The sequence below is a fragment of the Sitodiplosis mosellana genome, unplaced genomic scaffold, assembly GCF_009176505.1.
Source record: "Sitodiplosis mosellana isolate CC-2019 unplaced genomic scaffold, AAFC_SMos_1.0 Smas_scaffold_1, whole genome shotgun sequence".
NCBI classification, from domain to species: domain Eukaryota; kingdom Metazoa; phylum Arthropoda; class Insecta; order Diptera; family Cecidomyiidae; genus Sitodiplosis; species Sitodiplosis mosellana.
Genome location: NW_022595244.1, coordinates 4,360,206 through 4,377,889, shown reverse-complemented (window position 1 = coordinate 4,377,889; position 17,684 = coordinate 4,360,206). Strand labels below are relative to the sequence as shown.

Sequence of the window (17,684 nt, the reverse complement as noted above, 5' to 3'; positions counted from 1 at the left end):
GAATGAAAATATATAAACCGAATGTGAATGAGAAAATCATAATTTATGACATTGAATGGTTCTTGGCTGTGTTTAATGCCCAATTAATATCGTTTATTAAAATGTGTTCGATTTATTTTTCGCTTCGATTCGGTATTGTGCTGCGCGCTATGTGTGTGTGTGTGTGTTGCGACGCACACAATTCCGTTGCGCCGTTATTTCTCTCGGGATAAATTTCCTTTCGTGTTATAAATATGTCGTTTATCGATTCAACGCTGATAAAATGATATGGCGCATACCGATGCCATTACTAAACAATACGGCCTGGTAACGCAGTGATGTCAAGCCAAGCATTTAGCCACAAACGCACGCTGTTAATATTAAAATCACATTTTTTTGCTAATAAATAATGAGAGAATGTTCTCAGAAGTTATTCAAACACGAAATTTACAGGAACATTCTATTCAACGCGAGAGTGAAAATGGTATGTGGTTTGGGTATGAGAACACGAATTGCCACCGGTTGTTGTGCGACAACGTGATGCTTTCTCTCTGTCGCGTTTTAATTATCATAAAATATTTTACCAATCAATGTACGATGCTTCACGTTCGAGTATTTGTATTCATTTATTTGGGTTGTTGACGATAGAAATTCACCGTTTGGTTTTCCTTTTTCTCTACTTATTTGTTGTTCGCCGTTCATTTTTCTCTACTTTTTTCTTCGGTTCGCTTTTTTCAGTCTCGTTCGTTCTTTTTTTTATTTAGAGAAGTGATCTGAATTTTAATGATTGCGAACAAAGCGGTTTTGCCATTGAGACCGGAAGAGCTGACTAATTTTTCTGCGTCGCATTTGCACAGCACCATCGGATGTTCGGTATCATTTTTTTCTTGCTCATTCAGTCTGTTTCACAAGCGACTTTGTCGTTGAAGGTAAAATGACAAAGACATTATCGCGTATCGTTTGGATTAAGCATGGCAAATACTTGAAAAGTGCTTTCATGGAAAAATTCAAACCGAACAGTTCGCTCTTTCCATTCAATTTCGATTGGATTTCGAATTGAATTGAAGTTGAAGTGGCACTTCGATTTTACCACCGCCGAAGATTAATAGCAATCGAACTTGAATTTGCCGATTGGTATTCGCTATTGAATATTTGGGCTAAAAAAAATGAATTTCTAATTTCGATTTTTTTTTTGTGACATAGAAGAACGGTACACCAGAAGAATGAAAAGGTAAACTTACCGGAATGGCAGCACAAACATCCAAATCGAAGAGTCCATCCTCTGAGCACTCGATGGTTGTACCAAGGGCAGCGTTTAGGTCTTGCATAAATGGTGGCCGCGGTGGTGGTGGCAAATGGAATTTTGGCGGTGGTCCGGGTCCATCGCAAGCATCGTCACCACATTCGAAAAAATCGTTGTCAAACATTTTCCACATCAGAAAATTGAAACGATTGTGTAATGGAAAATTCTGCTCCGGTTGCTTTCTGCTTCCTCGGCCGTTGATTGAAGCCCTTCTTCCAACGAAGAAGAACAATCAATGAATCAAAGCGCCGATTCGGACGAAACGAAAAAGACGGAAAATACGTGTTCACACAATTTTATGGCGCATTTGAAATGAGTTGATGCGTTCGGTCGATTCTAAAACAGAAAATTCAATTGAATTCGGTTTATTTTTTTCTATTTCTGTTCACAAATGTTAGCGTGTCAGGCCTAGATGCGGATTAGCATTTTTGTTTTAAAATGTCGGTTGAGATCTGAAACAAAGTAGACAAAGAGAGAAAAATGCGGTCAATCAAATGTGTCAATCAAACAATCGAAAAAAATAAACATAACATGCTTAAAATTAGAAAACAACTTAATCTGTTAATAAACCGAACTCGATCTACTTGAAATGTCCATCGATTGAGCACAACCTGTCGGTTTCCCAAACACAGATAACTTGCCAATTAACGTTTCGAATACGATCAAACCACTGAAGAAACGAAAAACTAAAGCCATTCATTGTCAATGCAATGCATTCTCAAATCGATGGCTGTCTTAAAATCCGATTCGTGCACTGACACACAACATTATTATTATTATTTTGCTTGTGTGCTACGACGTCAACGAGATATATTCACATTGCTGCCGGCCGTACATTGAACGTACGCGATAAACGGATGACTTAAGCAAATGCTTAATCGAATATGTTTTGCATTTCTCTAAATATAAAGTACCATTTATCTAAAATCTAACACGCTTGATTTACAGGTATAAACACATTTTGCCCTGCAAACAAGACTCGCACACACGCTCACACACAGTCCAATCGCCTAAATACCAACCAAATTACACTTAAACAAGTTTCCATTTTGGTTTTATTCCACTTTGCTTGACATTTCGGATTTGTACAATGTGATAAGCATATGATTCTGACACGATTGTACGTACGTTCTGTCACCTTTTTGGAGCATATAACGCGATTCCATCACATGAAATTATACATATACAAATCAAACGGGCCATCGTCATACCGAAAAAAAAGAGAGACGCAGAACAGAGAGAAAAACCACGAATGACAACAAACGAGCGAACGAACGAACGAACGAAAATGTCAGGAAATTGAATGAGTGGTAAGAGTAAATACAATGGCTATGAATGTAAATTTAGTATGAAATGTGAAAGACAACAAACGAAATACGGCTTTGTTTTGGCTTTGGATGTGTGTTGTTTTTTATCTGTTCCAACTCGACTCTTTCTTATTCTTGTCAATTGCAGGTAGTCGATGTATTTTGTAGCATATTTGTGTGTGACTTTGTCGATCTGCCAACCGCAAACGGAACGAAATACAACGAAAAAAAGTCAGCCGCAGCAACAGCATCCAACCAACCAACCAAACAAACAACCAAATCAATCGTATTGACAACGATACGTCGTCTGTTGTTCGCTGGATCAAGGCAGATGTCAATCAACTTTAGGCTCGGTTCTCTGCTTTTTTTCACTTTTTGTATGTGTTTGGTTATGCTGCGTTTTGTCAGACGATTATGTGGTTTGGTCAGCGACAACATAAAAAAGACACTCATTGAAAATAGCATTGTGCACCACTTTAAAAAGTGCGATACAAGCATGAGCACAAACGGTGAGCGCATACAGGATCAACGTCAATTCGAGATCTTATCTCCGACCGCATCGCGTCAATGTGTGAGGCACGACAATTTTGGACATTTTTACCTCTGCACCAATTCAATGCCATAATCATTGACAGACCAAATCTACATATGTACAATTTTTGTTGTTGTTGTTGTTCAGGCTGAGATCGCCTTTCGATTGCGGTGGAGCCATTTTGTCTGTGGTTTACAATGTGTATACTTGTGCCATGCATAAAATGTCTCATTGTCAACCACTTGCACATCTCGTTATGCGATCAGAGTACTTATTGATTACATTAACATGACATATTCGACTTTTTTTTACACTTCCATCGATGAGAGATAGTTCATCGAATGCTGGCCTCTAATTACGAATCGACCTATGTTTGTCGCATGTTTTTTTCAGTGAAATATCTTTGGCTCAAACATGTAATTAAAATTTACAATAACAACATCAGAACATTCAGAATTTTGTCACAGATGATAAAGTCCAAAAATGTCTCTTGCATCTCAATTACATTTCTGTAATCAGAAATAAAATACACCAACGTAGATACCGTATAATCACAAGATGCATCACATTTTGCACCGATTCCGAGTCGACAGCTCTTTTTACAGAGAGACGAGAAAAATGCTTGAGTTATTTATAGAATTGAATGTGTTTACAGGAATGCAGATGTATATGCTTATAAAAGTTGTGAGTGGATGCTCTCTCCTCCTCGACATTAGACACGTGAACCGAACACAAGTACCAGTGGTAAAACAGAAAATGACAAACGACATTCCAAATTATACCGCAGTCAGTTGCAAAACAACAGCAACAACAACACCACCATCACCATCACCAATATCAGTAGCAAAACCGTTGCTGACTGGCTTGTATATGCAAATGATAAGGTATGGTTTTCGGATTTGTTGCTGAACATCGGAGCTTGTTGATTTTACGTGCAACGTACAAAAGCAAAACGTGTAAGGTAATGAATATGTTATTTGCATTTTCGGCCCCTGCGTACATATCCGTATGGTATTATCTGGTCAGTGTTGGATGGTTGTTTCTTTGTTTTTTCACTCGGTATCTTTATACTCATGTGATGTGGACGGTACACGCCATGGCTATGCGTTTGATGAATATTTTATTCCTAATTAAATGAATGGACAACGCACTATGCAGATGCACCAGATTTTGGTCCAACTACAATGGACAAAAAGTTGGATCTCCATTTGCACTGAAATATGTTATGTGAGGTATGTGTATGTGTGTGATTTTTTATGAAATGTTTTTTTTTCTTGGTCTAAAAACCACAACGAGCGCCGGAGCTCCGGAAAACAGAGGAAATTAATTTGTCGAAAACAGTGGAACGCATGCTGCTCTGTTGTTTATTAGATCTATTGTGAAATCTATCGCATTTTCATCGTCAACCTTAACTGACGGCAGTGCAATGAATATGCGTGTTTGTGATTTTCAACCCAAATTTGAATTCATTACAAGAATTTTTTTTCTTCTCTGGTATATGGTTTCATTCATACAATCAGAAAATAATGTTCCATTTAAATTGGAAAAGTTTCTACTTCAATTTTTTTTTGATTGACAACTTTGAACGTTGAAAAATTAAATGTGCTACTGAACTGTATGCTCAGAAGATCAAAGATTAGAACGTTTCCCCATGGAAACGATGTCATTTGGCTCTTTATTTTTGCTTCACCGCATGGCTTCCGTGAACAAATCTTGCGATCGGTAAATTATACGGTTTTTCCTCCATTTTTTTTTTTCTTCCGAGAATTGAATTTTCCACCTGAGAATTGACATGTTCGATGACTCTCTTATCCAGCACCCAACAAGCCACTTCAGTTATAATATTTTCCTAATTTAATGTCAATGATGCTTGAACTCGAAATGCGTATTAAATTCGACTCACAGTCAAACTCTTATGATTCGTTATCAACATGTGCAAATGTTTTCATTCATTCCACCCTCTCCGTGTATGTGTATGTGTATGTGTGACTCGATTCTCGTTGCACCGTCATCAATGGCTTCAGTATGCATAATTGAATTTGAAATGAGATCGATTCCGTCTGCAGTCATTAGAATTCGAAAACAATGCAAAAGTACAAGCGAAAATCAAACGGAACAAGAACGCAAGCACAAAATTCAGCTTCTTTCTTTCTCTCTCCGCTTTTGCATAAATGCAATTTTAATAAACATAAATGCAGTGGGAATGTGCACATGCACACAAGAAATGCTGAGCGACACACAATATGCGATTTAAAGTCTCGATGCGCTGCAAAGTTATACATTTCTAATGTGCTGTCACACACATATTTGCCATTTTCAAAATTCAAATGCAGCTCCAACTATTTTTTTTCTTTCGAAAGTACTTGTGAGACGTCTTTTTACGATGACACTGTCCAAATATTGGATTTTCTGCAGCAGTTGCGCTTCAATTGGATTTGGTCGATTCGAAAATCCGGCAGCTTACAATCAAATACCACCCCCTTCTCTATTTGAAACGTAGTAGATGGTCGGTTCGATTCGAAGGAATCCATTTCCAAATGATTTGGATCAATTTTTGCTCTGTTCCATTTTGGGTTCATGCAATAAATTTCGGATCTAGTACATTTCACTTGAGCCACGGTGTGAGTTGAGTGAGAACGAGAGCATGAAACGAACGGAAGGCGCACATAAACACACACAAAAAAATGGATGTACGTGCGCCGAAGAGTTTGAGATAAAGTAGCCGTATGCAAAAAAGCAGATACACAGTGTTTGCAGCACTTGCCAACCCACTCATTGTTGAAACAAGTACTGTGAAGCATCGGTAAGAACAATGCTGCATCGATTATTTAAAGTGTAACAAACACAGAAGAAGTGTGACAGCCAGAAAATTTAGTCGAAACGGTAACATCGTTCGTTGTGCATCCTACATTGGACATTATGTTGTTAGCTTTCATGTCGTTTCGGATGTTATGAAAGCAACGAACAAAAAAATTGTTTTGCTGCACAAATTTCCATTTTTCTCTTCCATTCTGTCTTTCTTCATTTCGGAACTGCCGGCAAACGTTTGGCCCAACGGCATTGAAGGCACCTCTTCAGTCTTGTGTATGCCGCGTTCCAATACATTTTCGTAAATTGTGCGCGCACAAGACCTGAGCTATTTTTCTTTCATTCGTTCGGGCTGTGTCACTCTGATGCCGCTCGAATGCATTTTAAAGCCGTTTCGTCTTCATCATTATGATCATCGTATTTGCCATTATTGCGTTTCTCAATTTTCTATATCTTCATTCGTTGTGGCAGTCACTGTGTGTGTGTGTGTGTGTGTCGCACCACACAAAAGAAAACGAATATGTCGAATTGCCCCGCAATTTTCGTTTCACATTCATTTAAATATGCAAACACGAAAATCCAAAACGATATTTTATGTTGCTGCTGTTGCTTGCTGAATACATATTGATGATATTGCATTATGCGCCAGTTCGTTTTGATAAATACGACCGATTGCGATAAATATGCGAGCTGCCGTTAAACCAAACCATCTCCGTCTCGTGCTCGCGCTCTCTCTCTGCTTTACCCGAACCGTTTGGTAATGAAAAATGGAAATTATGAGCAAAATGAATTATTAGATATTAGTTTCTTTGAATTAATCATAATTCAAGCTCTCTTTTGGCCCACAGCTAGTGAGAGATGTGCACTATAGCCGGCTATACACAACAACCGAACTAATACTGTGCAGCAATACAAACTGGTGATTCTGTCGCTCCAACAGTGCTTAGAGTGGAAGAGTGAGTGAGTGTGTGTGAGAGAGAGAGAGAGATTGAGCAAACGTTGTCATAAATTCGCCTGTAGAATTATATTGGAGGCCGAAACACGATCGCATAATAAATGCACACAACGACCAAATGAAAAACCTCCGAACAGCCGGAATAAATTGTGATAACTATGGCTGAACCAAAATCAGAATTCTAAATCAGACAGTACACAGTCGAATTCGATACGACAATGAGTTTTCAAGTGAACCGAAGAGATGTTCGCCTATTATGATGCAAATGCTGTTGCTATTGCAGCAGCAGCAGCAGCAGAAGCAAACTCGAAACAACCGTAGACCGTCAGAAGAGTTGAACTGAAGCGAAAAACATGAAATGAACATGTGCACAGTGAAGACTGGATACACAGGGAAACAGCATGAATTGAAATGACAACAATCGACTGAATATATTCGCCCGGCACACAATAGAATATTGAATGCGCTTGAGGAAGGCCCAAACGACAACGTCGTCGAATTCAATGGTAATCGAAGTTTCAGTGGCAATAACATGCCATTGGCATTAAGTGCAATGCTGCATCAAAAGTGTCGATAAAAAACAACAGCAACGTCGAAGCCTACACACTGGCTTGATCTTTTTCGAATTATTAATAAGTCGCTGAATTCCGAAAATCTTAATTTCAAATGTGCTCATGTCATTGCAGTGCAAGTTCAAGCGCATGCACGCGCGATCGCGCACACTCAATCAAAAACGTACGGCAGAAACGAGCAAAACTGATATGCTGCAATCCAATTAAAAGTTTTGCTGCGTGGCATCGTCAATAATTAAGCCAATGAACAAAGATCAGAATTGTAACTAGATTTTCTGTTCGTCGGTTTCGCATCAACACAAGGAAAACTTTGCTGCTTTGCTTCTCTTTTGCCAGAACTTTATCGAGTTATTCAAATGTGATTCTTGGTTCGCATTTCACCAAAGGAGCGAGCATTGTTGAATTGCTAGGAAATTCACAATTCTTGTTCATTTGCAATGGCATGTTCTATTCATTTTGTTTTGTCATTGAATGTTCTTTACTCTATCTCTTCCTCTCTTTTCCTCTGTTTGCATTCAAAATTCGAATCGTTCATCAATAAATGCAATAATTTTGGTCTTGTTTCGTATGAATTCGGTGTGTTGGTCCATCTCGAGAGGAAGATTCATGGAAATCTTCGAAAGCTAGGAAAAAACTTTTTCGCCCAGACTTTATGGGCACTTTATTTCCAAGAAGATGGCTTGAATTATGTTTTGTACAGTGTTTTGTGTTACCGCAATAACGAATGAACGAACGAGGTAACCGTGTCATAAAGGTGTAGTGCTGTAAACGGAAGAAAATCATCGGTCGGCTATCTTGGCCCGAGTTCTGTGTGTAACATCGTTATCGTCGTGTTCTTCATCGGTCGGTTGTCGACGAGCCTGATATTTACACTTGATGTTTTATGGCCGTGCAATCAATATATTGTCTTTAATGAATGCATATGTTTTTCGTGTATCTTTGGATGGGGTTTACTTTGTAAACGGAATGAAGAGTCCATGCATGCTTATAAGCCCATTGAATGTGTATGTGCTGTGCTGTGTTGTGTTTGCGCATAAACAAAACCAGACAAGAAGATGAAATAAAATATAGCACATTTGTTTCAAACTATTCTCGGCTGCTTCGTCCAGCCCGACGCGCTGATGATGTTGATGGGGAAAAAAGAAAACGACGAAAATAGAAACAACCATTTCAATCAAGTCAAGCACAATTTTTTTCTTTCTCTTCTTGCGCTCGGCCACTATATATGTATGCCGATATGCAGGCCATGCGAAGAATTCTCATGTTCACAGGACGAAACATAACCGCAACAAAAAAAAAAGAATCTCTCTCACTCGCTCGCTCGCTTGCATGTTTCTGGTTATTTCCCATTAATTTCGCCAATTTTATGATGTGAACGCAACTTCGTCCGAGTTCTTTTGAATACAAAATATGGATTTGAATAAGTAATGATAAAAATTGACGACGTTCTGTGTTTATGCATGCCACTTTTTTCGCTTTTCTTTCTTTTTTCCCTGGCTTCGCGCGCTCTCTCTCTCTCTCGCTTCGTTCTGTGTTCGAGTGTTGATACTTTATTGTCAACATATGTCGATGTGGTTGGTGTTCTGTGTGCGGTGATGACAGTAAATTTTATGACTGTTCACATATTCATTGAGTTTGTTTCCGATACATTTTTACAACATCACATCGGGCCTTTTATTCCATGAGAAATTATTTTTATCGCTAGTTCGGTTTCGGTTTAATATTTGTGTTTGCGCTATCTTGTTTTCACTTCACTCGTTACAATCGTATGTACAGCGCACAAAACTTCTTCTTCGTCGTCGTCGTCGTTTGTTTTTTTCTTTTGTGATTTATTAAACCACATAAATATTTTATGCCGAAACCAATATCTAAATAAGATTAGTAGCGTTGAAATGGTTAAAGACGATCATGAATCATTCGAAATCGGCAAAATGCAAACAAGCATTTGTCTTAGGCCGGGCAAATGCCTCATATTTTAGTCGCGAAAATGAAACAACAAGCAAAAAATAAAGGAACTTTTGTGTGTACTTGGCAAATAAATTTAAAAAAAAATCTGCCGCGAAAGGGGATTTTATTAGCGTGCTAATTTTGCCATTGGTTGGTTTCATTAACATGATTTACCCATTGTGTGGCTTTCTTCAACAGTAATAAACAATTTTTTTTAACGCAAACTTTGCACAAAACCCATAAATATTTGCAAATTGAAAACATTTTTGCGTTCTGCGTGTGTTTTTCTTCGCTCGCTCTTTGTTTGACGATAATTAGGAACAATCGCATTACATTCAGCTGACTAATGCACGTTAGACGTTATACGGATCGTGACCGCACAAACGATTCCATTATTCATGGGCTCACGGGAAAAGATATGCTTAAATCAATATTACTTTTTGTTGTTTTACTGTTCAGCGTGCGATTTATTGACGCTCACAAATGTGTATATGAAATTCGTAGGATCGGAATGTGTTTTGATAAAGTCAACGCGATAACATGGTACACAATGAATGACCGAGCGACCGACCGTGCTTTAGGCCGAGAATAATTCCGAATCGAGCGGTGAACGATAAGCGGCACAGAGAAGAGAAAAAAACCGTAATTAGGTGCACAAACAGTTCAGTTAAAATGCGTGCAGGTCAAAAACCCATTGCGATACCGAGGCGATTGTTTGTCTTTTGATTGCGATGCATCGAACACATTTATACTTTGTGTGTTTGAAACATTGAGGTTTCATACTTTGTGTGTTTCGTCTCTTGGCCTCCGCCCGCCCATTCCTTTCCAATGTTTATATCCAATTCCCATTTTATCAATTGTTTTGTCTTCGGTGGAATTGTGTATTTATTTACCGTTTTGCGCGAGAAGATTGTAATGTGTACACAAAACACTCGACGCGCAAACAGAAAATACTGATTGTGCCCAGCCAATTATGGAATGATTCGTTCGCGCATACATATAAATTGGAGAATGGAACAGGAAAAAAAGCAAAAGAGCAATATTTGTGTGTTCAATATTTAATAAATGTGGCTTGTGTGTTGTGCGATGCATGTTCATTGAATGGGCCCGCAGTGAATACCAGAATACAGTTAGATAAATATTCTGGTGGTGCGATTTCATATTGACAGCAACGCATACAACATATCGATACACATCGATATTGTGCAAAATGTGCAATCGGACTTCGTCATCATCTCGCAATGGCAATGTGCAATAAAAGCGAAATGACATTCAAATGCGAGCCTCCAGTATCCAGAAGCTGGAGAAAAACCCGATAGAGATTGAGAGAGAGACAGCGGAAGAGAAGAACAGCTAACGAAAATAAATGGTGCGATGCAAAAATAACATTTGTATTTGGCTAATTCGCTCGGTGAGAAACAAAGCGAAGAAAAATAGCGGCATTGTGTATACCCGTGTGGAAAATTTTTGACACTGACTAGTCAGTCGAATATTTTGGGACAATTTGACTGACTAAAAGTGATTGTCTCGAACAAAATAAGCAACTGCGGTTAACTTTAATCACAAATCACTCTTAGTCAAAATGTCCCAAATTAGTCGACTGACTGAAAGAATAACTTAGCCAGTTTTAGTTGTGTATCACTACATACAGTTACATGAGTGACTGTTAGTCATTTTATTTGCACACGGGATACGTATGCAGAACAGAGAGACAACAAAAAAAACGTTAATTGCGTGAATTATGCAAACATTTGCTGATTCTTGAGGATTTGTTTACTTCGTTTTTGTCTTCCCGTTAACATCTTCGATTCAACCGCAAACGCTAAACACGTTAACGATCGAAATGAAACGAAGAAAAACAAGCGGGGCCGTAATGCGCTTGTCAGCATTTGCTTTCATGGTTTTTGTAGGATTTTCGTCTTATTTCGCAAATCAAATCAACACAAACCAAATTGGCTGGCATTTGGTTTGTTGAACGATGAATGCAAAGCAAAAGAAAGAAAGAGAAAAAATGACGCTCCAAACGCAAACATCAAAGTTAAATCATTTTTCATTTTTGGCTTAACGGAACAAAAAAAGAAAAGAAAAATTTCTTTTTATTCACCGAGACTCGTACTGTTCGTTTCCATTTTCGTCTAACAGTTCAAATGTTGGCCTAAAGTAGACATAAGAGTGTCATTATACATTTGACAGACGACGATGACGATGATGCCGCCTCATAATGTCAGTATTTGCTAATTGCACTTCATATTGTTTCGTCGAACGAAAAGCAAAGAAGAACGAGCGAGCGAGCGAGCAAGCAAGAGAAAGAGAGAGAGAAAAAAAAACGCAACGATGCGCACCGACGATTCAATAGATTTAATGTGAAAATGTTAATGTACTTTCATGTATAAATAGAACTACACACATTTGGTGTGTGTTTTATACACAAACAGTGCCGCTGACATGTGAACCGATGGCAATTTACGCATTTGCCTGGTTACTACCAGCCCAGAGACAGTGTGTGTATGTATGTGTGAGCGAGTCGGTGCCTGTTTGAGCCACTTAAGTTTTGTGTGATAAGCCAATTAACGGACTCATAATCGCATATTTCTTCTTAGCAAATTCATTAAGCCCGCGCTCTGACTTTTACTTTGTACTTTTAATCCTTTGCACCGAAATCGTTTATTAAATGTGCGACCAAAGCGTTGCTATAACACATCCGGGAGAGAAAAGCAACATCAGAAATTAATCAAAATGTCTCAATTTCCAACTGGCTGCTGCTTTCATCTTAATTGGATTGTGTGGATGCAATTTACTTTGACCAATGCATCAGGCATTGAAATTAAATGCAGTAATTGCAATGATATCGATTTCACTGCAAAATGTCACTGCGTGCGCAATGCCATTTCGTAAATGGCAACAGAAAACTGGTCGTTCGTTACGGCGACGGGCAAAATGCGATAGACACAAAAGTGGCAATTAAGTGTCGAGGTGAGTGTTTGTGTGTGGCGTCATCTTTTCAATTGAAAAGAGTTCAATCCTTTTGTTGTCGTTCGCACATCGAAACGGTGTATCCATGCACGTAATTAACCGTTTAACTCGGAACAATAACGCAAATCGTACAAAGAAAGCGGCCACTTAAGCGATTTTTTGTTCGCATGTACGCTGAACTGAGCTAGCGCGCACGCCCGTGTAATAATAAAAGCAAATGCATGACAGAAAAAAAAAGTCAAGTCAACATATCGCGAACTTAAGCAACGAGACAAAGCCATTAAAATAGCATTTAAAATCATTTATTATCATTTTTCAGTGTGTTCTATTCGCAATAGATTCGCCGGTTTGCACTCTTGTTCGATTCGACATATCGAAGCATCGAACGATGCAAAGCCACTGTTCAATTCACTGTGCACACATTTTTCTCATATTCTTTAATTTATTCCATTCGAAAGCAAATGCCTGCGACGTCGCTTTTTCCATAGACCATCATCAACCGAATCGTACCGAGATAGAGCAATGGAAATACAAAAAATAGAGAAGAAGAATCATTCACGTGCATGTTTTTTGTGTATTTGTTGAGTTTGTTTTTTTTATGCGGTGCCGATGCATGCGTAATTGTCCAGGACTCGTTGATTTTACGCGTTTTTTTTCTCGTTGCATCGCTCGACGAGCAACGCGTACTCATTTTCCGTGTAACGTGCATCGCATACACAATGAGCTAATGAATAAAATAGACAAAGTTGCACACAGAAACGCAGAGAGAGAGAGAGAAAAAACACAAAATCCGATTGGAATGCGACTGTTGTGTGGACAATTGTGTGTATATGCAATGAATAAACGCAAATAGCCAATCTTCATCGTTATCGTGCTCGTGCACTCGCTCTCTTTGTGCATGGTTTGTGCTCTTTGTGCAGCAAAAGCCACCAATCATTCTCTCTTTCTCCTTTTTCTATTTCATATGCAATTCTAATGTGTGTTTCGGTTCGGTTGCAATGCGTTCGTTTCGGGATTGTGTATTCGAGAGTCTCGTTAAAATATAATAAAAATAATTGGACAAATAGATATGCGACAACATTTGGTTGCGAATGTCCGTGACTACTAGATGTTTGAATGCGAAAAATAAAGGAAGAGAAAGAGAGAGAGAGAACGAGGCACAGAGAACGACAAGTCGAAAAGGTTTCAAAAGGTGCTCACATGCATTCGTTGTGTGCCTCAGTGAGAGAACAACGATAACGAGTTACCAATCGCAACAAGCAAAAGAAGAGAAACACCGAAAAAAAAGACGAAGAGAAAATGGTGAAGCACAATGATGAGAAATGGCAACGAGACTGAAAATCCATTTGTTTGCTTCTCATCCGCACACTGACGCGATGACACATTCGAAAGAGTAATCATCATATTTAAATTGTTTGTACGAAATGTTAACTAAAAAATGATGCAGAGTCGAGTGTTTTGTGCTTGTTTGCTGTCGATAAATAATGAATGCACTGCAAAAGCATCTTCGTTGGATTGACAACGCATATAAAGAGAATGAAATTGTTTGACGCGCGCGATAGAGAGAGAGAGAGAGAGAGAGAGAAAAAACGAACAGGAACCGAGAAAAAGAGAGAAAAAAAAATAAAAATAGAAGTGTCTTTTGTTATCTCGACGTCTCGCGTGCAAACACCATTTATCAAACATTCAATGTGACAAAATGTTAACGAAATATTAGTGTACTGTGTGCACGTTTGGTGCACTTCGAAGCGGGTGTTGTCGATAAAGCGAAAAATATTGAAATCACATTTTATACATCGGCCATTGTTGTCGATTCGTTATGGCATGACGGCAAAATTCAAACATCGAAAAGCGTATTGCCGATTGATTTGGAGTTCCTGTTGGTCGTTGAACTGTAATTTTGTATTTTGGTCTCTTCTCGACACTTCACCGCTGTGAATAGCGCATTCATTGTGAAATACTCACTTCAATTCCAATATTTACTTTAATTTTCTTGGACAAACTTTGATAAAGTTATTCACGCAACAACACGCCTGCGTTTCTACTTACTATTGATTTAGGCTTGGCAAATATAGCTCGTCATCGTCACCCGTCGATGCCCGCCGCCAAAACGATAGGAAAATATACAAAAGGTACGCAATTGAATGTGACATCGAAAACGACACAATGAGAACGAAAATCAACAAACTTATTATTGCAACAGAGCCCGATACCGACGCCCACGAAAACTAATCGGATGACGACAACGACGATGTCGAAAAAGGCATTTGTCATCATGCAATCAAAATTTTATTGAGCTTGAAGTGTGAAATCGTTGTTCAATCCTTCAAGAGAGTAGAAAAACAACCAACCAAACTGATAAGAAGTTCACTGATCCGATTTCATTCGAACAGAAAAACGAACGAACAGAGAAAAGAGAATGACACATTAGTCAGCTAATGAGTGTGGTAATGAAAAATTCCTCGAAGTAAACAATCGTTAATAAATGCACCACAGTTTTGTTTCACAAGGGAACCAACCGAAGAAAAAAACCAACTTCGACGCCGGAAATGGAATTCGAATGATGTTTTTGTTTACAAAATGTGACCGGAGTGGTCAAACGGCAAGCGTACAATTACACTTTTTGGGTTGAATGGCGAGAAAAAAATGAGGATGAAAACGCAGAAAATCTATTCCCAAACGAGAACATGTGCTATGTATATATTGTGCATAAATACATTTTTTATGCTGCCGACACATTCGCAACGATATGTGTGTTTCGTTTGCTTCTCGTCCTCGTTAACGTTTGCATTTCTCTTTGTTGGCTTTGGATTATTATTATTTTCTGTTTGGTTGGTTGTTTGTTTGCATTTCGTATTGTATAAAATTTTGATATTTAATGGCACCGTTCGCTCGTTGCTTTTCGAATTTTGATTTCCACGACGTGAAAATGCCAAGACTTGAGCTGTTTCGATTTACTCGTAGGCTCAACCGTTGTGAATTTCGAAAGCAAACAATTTGAATGATTCGAAGCGTCGTCGAATTGTGTTCATCACGTATGTGACACACAGAGCACACGATACAAAAAGAGTGAGAGGCAGCTAACGGTGTGTGTCTCTCTGTGTGTATGCGAGCGCTCATGTCATAATGCTTGAGCAGCGAGAACAATGTGAAAAGTTAAGAACCTTGTCGATGACGATGTTTTCAATATTAATACACACATATTTATCTTGTGTTACATCGAGGCTCTTAAACTTTTCAACTTTTTCACATCAGCGAACTCTTTCTCGTTAGCTCGCTCTCGCAATTCCAATTGCACTTCTTCCATTTCGCTTACGCTTCGCTTCGATACGAAACAGTTTCTAGTTTATGTTTATGTTTTCCATTGTATACGATTATTACTTGAGTTCTTTGGAAAATATTTGCTCACCCAAGCTTCTTCCTCTTCTTCATTCTTTGTGTCGGCGCGTTTTCGCGTCAATCTCGTTTACTTTGTTTACGGTTATCAGGCTTCATCATTTTTTTTTTATCATTCGCAAAAAAATGAGAACGCGTGTGGCACGGCAATGGAAAATACATACTCGCCGCTTTTCTGCTGTTGCTGTCATTCTTCTTTTAAAATGTTTTCGCGCAGGATCGGCTCATAAATTGTCTACATAAATTCAGTTTGAGAAGCATTGCAGTTTTTTAATGTTCTTTGTTGATACGTTTCCAACTGAAATGGGAAAACTCTATTCCATTTTCGTAAAATTTGTTCATAAAAACCGAAGAGGAGTCACAGCAAGTGTTTATGTTTTCACAAAATTTCGTTAAGGCCTTGACACATTTGGAATTTCGTCCCTCGTCAAAAATCATCTCTCTCTCTCTCTCTCTCTCTCTCTCTCTAGATCAGCAGTGTGTTGCTCATGATGCTAACCATACTTTTGACCGTTGCTTTGAATCAATTTACTATTGCCAGCAGTGGAAGTCAAGCGACGGCAAATGCTGAATTATGAATATGAGCATTTCATTTTGTATAGCCGCCCACCAAAAATCGCTATGAGATACGAATTCGAAATGATTATTTGCCGCGGATGGGGTAAGAGCAGCAAGTGTTCCATCACTGAGAGTTTGTTTTGGCTCTTCGTTGTAGACGAACGGAATTTCATTTCATTCCATTTTGGAATACCACACGTACACTTCATATCTGGATATGATTGTGATGGTGGATAGAGTGGAGCACCTTACGTGATATTGATATGAAATGCACGCAGGCACAAGCAGGATTTAGGCTTTTGTGGTTGCGAACGCTGCCGCATCTATTTATTTAATGAGAATCAGCTCACGTCAAAATCACAACAAAGTTAATATGACAGTTGTTTCACATCCAATTCCCGTTCCGGAAAATATGAAGGAAACAAATTAAAATCAGAAGCGAGGTACCACACGCAACATTTTCATCCAACTGATATGATTCGCATTCGGGTCGGCCAAGTAATCAATAAATTAAAGTATGGATCGAAATTGTTGCTCCTTGGGTACATTTTGACAAAATGATTTTGTTGTTGTTTTTACAGAAGCTCTTGGTCGTATGATTGTGTTGTATGTGGTATGAAATCGTGCACCTTTGTTTCAATGATGTGGCCATAGCCAGAAACAAGACCTGATAGCATGGTACACACGGATGGTTTTGTACAGAAGTAAGATGCAGCTACCAGCAACAACATCAAAATCCATTCGAAATGTACGATTCAAGTAGGAAAAATCCATAATTTATGTATAAATCGTTCGCATAATTCCAAATAAAGAGATTTCTTTTGCATTTTTCATTCAGATCCAGCCGGATCAAACATTTACATGCCTATTTTATTATACGTATTGTATACCGGGCAATATTGTAGATTGCATCGTGCCAATTTCGATATGATTCATTTTCCAGACGCACACTCTCTCTCTCTCTCTCTCTCTCTCTCTCTCTCTCTCTCTCTCTCGCACACACACATGTACGCGTTTATGTTTTTGACTGACTGGGCGCGTGAAATGGAAATGTTGAACGGCAAATAAAATCCGATCTGAAAATGCCATTTATTCGTTGAGATGTAGAATTTTCAAAGTTTTATTGCCGCATTTCGGATGTGGTGTGCTTGTGATCAAGAGAGCACGGCAACGATACAAGTCGATAAAGAGTGACACAGAGACGGAGAGACAGAGAGAGAGAGATAGAGAGAGCAGCCAGAGAGTGGCAATGCGGCTTGTTCGTTGCCAATGTTACACTGAATTCGATTACACAACATAACAATGCCATTGCCAATTGTATATATTGTTGCCATTTTATATTATGTGTGTGTGT

General features: G+C 38.7%; 1 protein-coding gene across 1 annotated transcript in view; it reads right to left on the bottom strand.

The window, feature by feature from the left end:
• The window catches only part of LOC129566874 (probable serine/threonine-protein kinase clkA), a 121,681-nt gene that overhangs the window by 82,259 nt on the left and 21,738 nt on the right, over nucleotides 1-17,684 (bottom strand). Inside the window, exon 2 of the mRNA XM_055443177.1 lies at nucleotides 1,221-1,734. Coding sequence (XP_055299152.1) covers nucleotides 1,221-1,415 — 195 coding nt within the window. The 5' untranslated portion in view covers nucleotides 1,416-1,734. The remainder of the gene's footprint in view (nucleotides 1-1,220; nucleotides 1,735-17,684) is intronic.